This window comes from Hydra vulgaris, chromosome 04 (assembly GCF_038396675.1).
Source record: "Hydra vulgaris chromosome 04, alternate assembly HydraT2T_AEP".
Lineage (NCBI taxonomy): Eukaryota > Metazoa > Cnidaria > Hydrozoa > Anthoathecata > Hydridae > Hydra > Hydra vulgaris.
In genome coordinates this window covers 50,890,001-50,900,000 of record NC_088923.1, presented here as the reverse complement: position 1 = coordinate 50,900,000, position 10,000 = coordinate 50,890,001, and the positions used below count along the sequence as shown (strand labels likewise).

Sequence of the window (10,000 nt, the reverse complement as noted above, 5' to 3'; positions counted from 1 at the left end):
CACTATGATGGATCCACTATCAGGCACATAACAAGACCTAATAACAACGATGGTAGAAATAGGTCTAGGAGTCATAATAAGTTAGGATCTTAAACCAGTAAAACAAGTAAATAAAGCTGAATTGAATGTAAATAAAATTCTTGGTCTTTTGAAAGTTACATTTATATGGTGAGAACTAATATAATGGAAGAAACTCTATACAATATATGGAATATACAGTATGCACTTGATCACCATAGACAAAAAGGACCAAAAAATACTTGAAAAAGTTCAGCGTCAAGCCAGCAAGAAGGCCATGCAATGAGTCAACATAGGTATGAAGGAAGGCTAATCAAACTCAACCTAACTAGTTTAACTGTATACCAATAAAGTGGCAATCTCATTCAAGAATTCTAAATCATAAAAGAAAGTGACAGAGTGAAATATTATGTACCAACGACCACAAAAGACTTGAGAGTTTGTAGACAACAACTCAGTAAAGAATTAGTCCACAACAGCCCAATTCAAAGCAACTTCTTCACTAACAGAAGTATGAACTTTTGGAACTTGCTATCCAATGATACTGTGAACGCAGAAACAGTCAACACTTTCAAGAATTGGCTGAACAAGCTCCAGCATAGTTACTACAGTGGTTTATCTACTAACTTTATAAGATATTATAAAATTAATGTATGAAATATATAGAATTCAAATCGAATCTCTAATGACTTTCGGATTTGATCCAAAATTTTGAAGATTCACATGATATAAAAAACGCATATATTAATTTAAACATAAATTCAAATTTAGAAAAAATCCAATAAATTTTCTAGTTAAAACCAGAGGAAATTTTCCACAGTGAATTTAGGCCTGTTAATTTTTTGAGTGGAAATCTTAGTTTTTTTTTTTCCTAAATAAAGAAATATGTCTAAAGTAACGCGATAGTCCTTTGACACATTTAATTGAACTTACTCTACATTCTGTTATTAGGAATATAACAGGCAGATCTATTTCCTCCTCAAGGAAATAGATCTATTACCTCCTCAAGGTCAAGAAGGCTACTACTGTTAAGGAGGCTATTTATTTTTTGTTTTTATTTTTGATGTTGTTGTTTCTACAACCTGTTCTCAACTCTATAAATCCAAAACACAAAACAAACAACTCCATTAAATGAAGAAAAATTGGTAAGGTTTCAACAATTGAATATATGTGTGTATAAGTAATTAAGTTAACTTTTCACATGAAAATTTAAATATACCTATTACCATGTGGGCGACGACAAAAGCACCATAACTTATCTGGATCATTCTCAGGGTCAAAATCTAAATCTCCATCATTATCTTGTTCACCATCATCAGGATCACTGTTATGGTCACTATCATTTTCTGATCCTAATTGACTATCTTTTTCATCAGGATGGTTTTTTCTCTCGTGAACTTTATATTCATAGAAAACAAAAAAATTATTCTTTATATTTATTCTTTTATATTCTAATTTTTATTTACTTATTCTAGTTTTTCTAAAAATTTCATTATCCTTAAACAAAACTTTATATTGTTACCAAATTAGCTGATTTTTTCCCCTTAGATATACTATAATGTCACATTTAATCAATTAGGCTTAATACTGCATCTTGTGTCATGTAATAAAACTAAATGGTCATATTTTAATAACCAATCAAACTAGTTGTATTCTTCAAAAAAAAAAACTTAAAACTTTTATAGATTGTTGTCTAGAGATAAATGTTTAACTAAAATTCTTGATCCAAGATTTACAAAACCCTTTAGAACCAAAATTTCTAAAATATTCATGAAATCCATGCATAGAAATTTTATCCTTACATTTACATTAGTTTTATGAGAGTTATTTTTCAAAAACTTAAAATTTTTTTATTTAACCTAAGATCAATATCTCCCATAGAAGTTGAAAAGATATTAATCAATATTTCTCATAGAATTTGAAAAGTGGAATCCCAACTTTATATTTTAATTTGTTAAATTTGTGTTTACAAAAAATTATGGCTGGTTGATAAACATAAAAGATGTTAAAGGTACCATCAAGACGAATTTCTTGATTTCCTTCTTCAACTTCTTCTTCTTCTATTTCTTCCATAACACTTTCATTTTTTTCATTTTCATTCTTATTGCTAAAATGCTAAACCAAAATAAAAGGATTTGTAATTCTAAAAATGTAAAAAAAACGTTTATAAAACAGCAACGTTGGAAAAAATACAGCAAAATGTTATAAAATCAGAAAACTGAAGCATTCAATGTTCAGCTATTACATCCAACAAATCATTGCAGTTACTGACAAACAAACAACTGCTGGTAAAATTAAAAACTATTACTCATCCCAAACACAGACACAACATTAAAAAAAAAAAAAAACAATAGTTGGATATCATAAAAAAACAATTAAGTGAATCAGTAAATGTTTTTGAATGCTTACTGATTCACATATTGATATCATGATATCAAAATTAGAATCATACATCAGAATTAATAATCTATACAAAATATAGAGTAACTTAGTTCTATATAAAACATAGAAAAACTTAGTCCTATATAAATCATAGAGTAACTTTGTATCATAGAGTTCTGTATACAACATAGAGTTATTTAGTTTTATATAGACACCATAGTTACTTAAGTCTTTCTATATACAATATGGAGTTACTTAGTTCTTTCTATATACAATAGAGGGTTAGTAATTATTGAGTTAACTAATTGCAAGAAACATTTAAAAAGTTTTCAAATGGAAAATTGCAAGTTAGAAATATTAAATAAAAGAATGATTTAATTTCTTAGCCAAATGATATAAAAAAAACAATTTATTTAAACCAATATCTGTTCTATGTATCTTCAATATAAACGATTTTGCTGTTATATCTTTTGCATGAAAAAAAATAATAGAATTTTGACCATGTTGTTGACAAATTTGTGAAATTTGGAATCTTCACTCTAAAACTTTAGTAAACAAGGAACAGAAACAATTCATTCAAAGATCTTGGATTCAATATTTTTTGGAACAGAAAAAGAGCTGCACTATTTATAAAGCTCCAGAAATTTTTAGCTGTTATTTGTTTAAGTAATTTGTTTGGTAACCATCAGGTCAGGTCAGCATAAAGTTACTATGATCATCCTGCTAATGGTAACACATAATCTAGTACAACCTGCCTCATATCTTGCTGCCTTGTAGGATTTGTTTTTATATGCAAAGGCTAGGACAAATAATTAGACTTGAAATACTGCCAATCTTGGGGTTCTTGGTTGAGTAAAAGCTAGAGATGGCGTCTCAAAAAAACTACTTATCCTGGCAGGATAAGGGGAAATTATTAGCAGTAAACAACTGAGTTTGGGTAAAAATTAGGTTAAAACTCCTGCATGCCTCAGTCAGTTCAGTACAAAATTTCAACACAATGGTTTCGTTATAACAACATAGAAACAAGGTCAGCAAAAAATCATCAACTTCAGACACATTTAGGTTGGCAATGGTGAATGCCAATCATATTTCCAAAGGTAAGTCTCTTTTAATTGCAAGGACAAGTCTTTTGTCTCTTGTATAGAATGACAAGTCCTTTTCGATTGCCCCTTGTCTTGAAGCAATCAAGGTTTTTGTCTTACAAAAATACTAAACTAAAAAATTAAATTCAAAAAAACCATTTTTAGTCAAATCCACTAGCTTAGACAGCAACTTGTCATTGCCTCTTAACAGGTAAAATTGACTAAACAACTCTACATTAAAAAAAAAAAACCTTTTTTTCTTCAACTGATAGCTTCTTTACTGATGTCTTGATCTAAAAAATAGAAATTTAGTTAAAGATATTGACACAAATCTAAAAAATCTAAAAACACAATTTACAAAAAAACAAAACATTTATATCTTAAATTTAAAAAAATATATGACTTAAATTTTAAAAATTTACAACATTTATATTTATAATACTTATAATATGTTTGTGATATTCAGCATAATATATTCAGGCTCTTCTTATTTCCTTTAAAATCACAATCTTCTCTATTAAATTAATTGCATTTTGTATAGTAAATGTGTGTGTGTATATATATATATATATATATATATATATATATATATATATATATATATATATATATATATATTTTAATGTTAATTAAAATTATTTATATTATTGTTTTTTATTTGTTTAGGTATCCTTCTTTTAATTGACATATAAATAAACATAAGTAAATAAAAATAAGAATTATATAAATATTTTTATTTAGACATTAAAAAAAAAAAGATGCATCTGCTATTCTCCTAATATAAAAAAATCAGTTTGAGCATTTTTTATTTTGTTTTAGTAAAAAAAATCACTTGTAAATGCAACTAAGGAGGGTCATCAATAAAGCACATCACCCTATATTTGTCAATTCTTAACCCCTTCCCTCCTGTCACAAACAATCAAATATACCTGAACCCCCTCTCCCTCCTAAATTGTGATATCAGTTTTGACAGTTTTAATAAAGTTGTAATATTAAAATAATTTTTTAAAGTTGCTCTTGGTCTTGCAGAAAAACTGTTTTCAACTTAATAACTTTCATAAATGTTATCGAAAATCTCTTAGGAAGAGTGCCACCAGTTTTTTAAAATTTCCATTGTTAACTGTTTTAAATGAATGAGCTCAATACTTTTGCAATTCTTTTGTTACGTAACTCAAACTTTTAATAATAAATATAAAAAATCTACAATAATAATTGCTTGGTAACATATGTGATGTAACGAAATTAAATATATAGTATTAGTGCAGCAGATTAGCATTAAAAATGATTAAAATTGTGCATAAGTGGATAAAAGCATGAAATTTTCACCAATAACTCAGAAAATTATGCTGATCATTTTAAGATATGGTGGCAAAGCATAGCATGACCATAACTGTCTTGAATCCATGATGGAAGTTACCGCCATCTTGGATTTATAAAAACCTTATTAAATTTTAATCTGTTTAACTAATCTTGGCCAAAATTTAAGGAATGGTAGATCATTGGAAGTATACATTGATCACATATGCGCCAATGAGGGGGAAAGGGGCTTGGGCACAGCTCTCTTGCCTAAGAAATACCCCCTACCCCCTGCTTCTTTTTTTTTTTTTTTTTTAATATTTTTAAAAAACTTGTTACTAAATAAAAAGTTTAAAGCAGCTAAGAAACCAAAACAACTTTTAATTACCATGTTAGTTAATATTAATCTATACATTGTTACATTTTAATCTCTGGTACACTCTCCTTGACAACTACGAAGAGCAGTACAATTTAAGCTGTTACAAACACATTTACAGCGGCGTGTTGCACAACCTGTCTTACATCCGCACTGAATTAACTCAGGACAGCATTTATCAGTTTCAGGAAGCGTCATCCATATTGGATGCCAATCACTTCCTTCTAGCTTCCAACCCCATTCACTTGGGCTATGTAAAGTTGGCGATACTATCAGTGCTTAACTCCAAATATACACCTGATATTCTGCACGCTTCACATGCTGCATTAGTGTGTCACGCGTGGGTGGAATGGTGCCAATCTGCCAGTTCTTTTGAGTAAAGAAATACTGCCTTGCAGAATTTACACTTTTTTGCTCAGCAGTTCGGTCATACAATAAAATGACAAATCTTTCAAGCTACAACAAAGTTTCATCCATCATTGGATCAAGAGCTACAGAAAGTGCGAAAAATGCATCAGTTACATCATTGAAAGAAGACCAAGTAGACCAAGCTGTTTTTTTACCTTTGCCGCAAAAAGCTGAGGTTGTGATACAGATTACCAGTAAAAGCATGGAAAGCCGGTAAAGCTTTCAATTTTAATGGCCCAAGACTGTTGGCTATTTCATGTACTGCAATGTAACAGAAATGCTTTCCAGTGCCAAATGCAATCTACAGCTGATTGCATAAAAATTTTGTGTCAAAAGGGTATTGCTATGGAATTCCTGCCATATATATGGGACAGGTACTTAATGTCAAACACGTACTCTAGCTCCAGTTCCTTGCGTTGCACGTGTAGCAGATTTTAAGCTTCGAGCTTTATAAGTGTCCCAGACAAGATCTAGCCGTTGCGTTGTAGCAATTTGTAAACGGAGATAAGGAAGGAATATGTCTGATACATAAGATGCAAACATCTTAGCCTTACCAGGCTTCAATAACTGAACAATAACAGCCCCATCAAGAGCCATCATATCAAATGAAGGCATGGAAGGATCAATGTCAATGATTTGGGTGATTTTTTCTAAGCATGGAACCAAATCAGACTTGGCTCCAATTTGTAGAGTGCCAAACTCAGAGATTGAAGGGGGATATGACTGATTATCACGCTCAAAAAATGTTTCCAAACTGCCGTCTCTAGTTTGGCAGCTAATGTATAATCTAGAAAATAAGTCACAGTCACTTTGCGTGGATTTCAAGCGTTTGCTAATAATAGACACGATTGCTAATTGCCAAGTTGTAAATGGGGACAAGTTGTTGTGTTTTAGCGGTGCATACACACCAGCAATTCTATTGACAAAGCAATCTTGAACAAAATTTTTGTACTGAGATTGGCCTACATCACGAATTGATATAATATCGGCTTCAGTACAGCTCACAACATGCCTGCTTTGTAATACCACAATATCTTCACTGTCAACTTAAAACGGGTTGCCTATATCAACTAGTGTATCAACTAAAGCTTTTACATCATGTTTTAAAGCTGTCTGAACATTTTCTTGCTGATCATGGTGTCTATATTCTGCATTGGCCTCACGCATTCTACATTGAAATTCTTCAACAAGCCTACATACTTCTGGTCCTGCAATCATACAACGACGTAATGCGCATTCGTCTTGTGTTAAACCAATAGCACCACTATCACCTTTAACTGCAGCGTTGCATTGTTCATGGCTTTGATCAATAGCCATTGCTGAAAATTTTCGTACAGTTTTTTTAATTGTAAATTTTCACGCGTTTAATGCAGCTAAAGTTGATGGATTATTCTGCAAAAGACAAACCATGTCTCGAATGTGCACAAATAACCATTGAACATAATGAGTAAGATCAAGTGAAAAAAACCATGATACCAGCTTTGTTAAGCAACCTAAGTATAGATCAAAATTTGAAGTATGTAGAGACCTAATAAACATAGACAAAATAAGCTGGATTTCTTTGACTGTACTCCAATAAGCAAACTGTGCATGAACCATTTGCTTTATGCTCCAGATAGTGAGAGGCAACGGTTGAACGCCATCGTCAAGCAAACTACAATAGGATTCATATGCTTGATACTGTAGTATATGATTTGATACTGTAGTAACTGATGTTACAATTCCAGCTGCAGTAACAGCCTGGACCCAGCAGCTTCCCTTTAATAAGCTACCAAGCGCTTTAAGACAAGCCATTTCTATGTGCAGGCCACCCATCATAACTACAAAATTATCTTCTCCGTACAAATCAGGCCAATTCCATTGAATAGTTTTAGCAATAGCATATAGCGGTTGAAACGTAATAACGTAAACGGGAATCTGTTCAGAATGAAGATGTTGGATAGAATTTTTTATTACATCCATTGAGTGGTCGGATCATGGCTACACTATTGGAAGAATCTTGAAATAGTGGCAACAATAAAACTATTGATAAATTTATATCTGCATTGATAATGTTATTGGCATGGTATGCCGACCATGAAAGCCATTCCACTGATTGCAAATTGTCGTTTGTTCCATCGGCATCATGAACCTGTCTAATAGTTTCAAGCCACAAATGTTCTTCATTGAGTTCTTGTTCCCACACAGCACCACTACCTGTAAATGGACTACTCCTGATAGGTATAGATGGTTGATCATATTTAAGTCTAACTGGGGTAGCATCTGAGTATGATTCGGGTAGAGCTTTTATTTTCTTACTTCCACGCGAGTTAAGAAGCAACATAACATTGCGTAGAACTCTAGTACTGTAATTATCAGTTTGCTGAGCTAATGAAATAGCTGCGCCATGGAATACTCCACAAGCTGTTGTTGCTGTGGGGTTGTGGTCAATATTATCAACAGCTGCAACAGTAAACAGTGTTTTCTCAGTTTCAGAGGACACACAACTTTATTACTGTTATATTGATCACACACTTCATTCCCTAGTTCAGTTGTCAGTGCAAGTACTCGATCATATGATACACTTAAACCAAGATGAAATAACTCATCAATAAGTGATTGTTTTCTTGTAGTTCCATGCTCAAGCAAACTAACATACAGAGGTAATAGAGTTTCTTGTGATTGAATTCATCTACTTTTAACAACAGAATAGATAGATTTCTCTGATCGCTTATACTTTACACTATTAAAAATAAGTAGCTGGCTTATAGTAAGTGCAGCAGGAGTGTTAATTAGCTTGGTTTGTATGTCAATGCTTGGACCTTCTAGTATCATATTAACGAGTGTAAGGAGGTTTTTGAAACTGACCTTAGCTGACACCCTGACTGAAATGTACCTGTAAAAAGTTCAGCGGTGTCAAATATAGTTTGGCGTATAATCTGCGCAGCCCTTGACAAACACACTGCATCATGATCACAGCCATATTGGCAAGCTTTAAGAAGTGCTGGGCCAATGTCACAATTAAAAACAAGTAAAACCTTCCTGTTGTGCATGCATGTTAGGAAAACCAAGTAGACCTTCCTGTTGTGCATGCATGTTAGGAAAATGGGCTTGTAGTCTTTCTTTCAAACGTGTGCTATGCATATGCTGAGTTGGTGTATGTAGCCTATTTTCAGTTAGTTGGGACAAAGGATCAGCATATAGTCTAGCTAGATCAGCTAGTTTGAAGATGGGTGTGATACCATTCTCTGACCTTGTTTCTTCAATGTAAGCAATCAACTGAGCAAAAACAATACCATGTACACAGTCAATTTCATCTTTTGTTGTACAGGCCATTGAGACACTTAGTGTGATACTTAGCCTCTTAAGCAATTAAATCTGTGTCGCTCAGCTTGTTCAATAATGTAGAATCACCCAAGGTTATAGCACACTTGCGGACTTTAATATCCAGATCCGTGGTACAGACACTGTGCAATGAGTCTTTCGACTCACTTTGAATCACAAATAAAACAAACTGGTTGTGTGTAAACCAAATTTGATTTTCTCATATCACTTGACATTGAACTCCTGAATGAACTGTGCTCAACATTAAGTGCCTGGGCTTCATTTACTAAGGATTCACCCTCTGCAGCTAGGGATGTGCAACGAAGACATTTAGCTGCTTGATTAAGTTCAGTGGAATAGTAAAACTTCGCAATCAAAGTACTTTCAAAGTTTGTTCGCAATCAAAGTACTTTCAAAGCCACTGCCATCATCTAATCGCTGAATATAAAATCAAGGCGGAAGCAAATCTGCTTGCACAAATTGTGGTAAGATTTCGGCAAATGATTTTTAACTTGTCAAACAATCTGAACACTTAGAATTAGCGGGGAATATCAACTTGTTTGCAGATGTACTTTGGCAAAAAAAACACTTTGCCCAGTCAATCGGATTAGGGCTGTCGAAAACCTCATTCTCCATAGAAATAGGATGTGCAACAATATATTGCTTGGCCATAATATATATGTATAGAGGCCAAGGAATAATGCATATACATATATATATATATATATATATATATATATATATATAAATATATATATATAAATATATATATATATATATATATATATATATATATATATATATATATATATATATATATATATATATATATCAACACATAAAAAATAACTATAAACTTACTTTTAATTGATAAACATTGCATATCTATTTTTGAAAACTTTTATATTTTATTTATTTATTTGTGATGTGATTTGTTTTTTGATTGTTTGTTTGTTTTTTCAAAAGTGCAATATGATTGAATAACTTTAGACTATGCAAATTATACAGTATTTTATTAAAAATTTTGTAATTAAAAAAAAATATTCTGTGAAAAGTGACGTAATTATTCTTTATCTTTCTCCAGCTCATTTACCATACCTTTTTGGTAAAACTGGATGTGCCACCATATCTTAAA

At 31.8% G+C, this 10,000-nt stretch overlaps 1 protein-coding gene across 2 annotated transcripts in view; it reads right to left on the bottom strand.

Annotated features, from left to right (window-relative positions):
• LOC100205379 (PHD finger protein 3) overlaps positions 1-10,000 on the bottom strand; it is a 55,080-nt gene that overhangs the window by 41,969 nt on the left and 3,111 nt on the right. For both annotated transcript variants that reach the window (XM_065796571.1, XM_065796572.1), the window contains exons 2-4: positions 3,734-3,775; positions 2,034-2,133; positions 1,238-1,415 (exon numbers count right to left, since the gene is read on the bottom strand). In XM_065796571.1, coding sequence (XP_065652643.1) covers positions 1,238-1,415; positions 2,034-2,133; positions 3,734-3,775 — 320 coding nt within the window. The remainder of the gene's footprint in view (positions 1-1,237; positions 1,416-2,033; positions 2,134-3,733; positions 3,776-10,000) is intronic.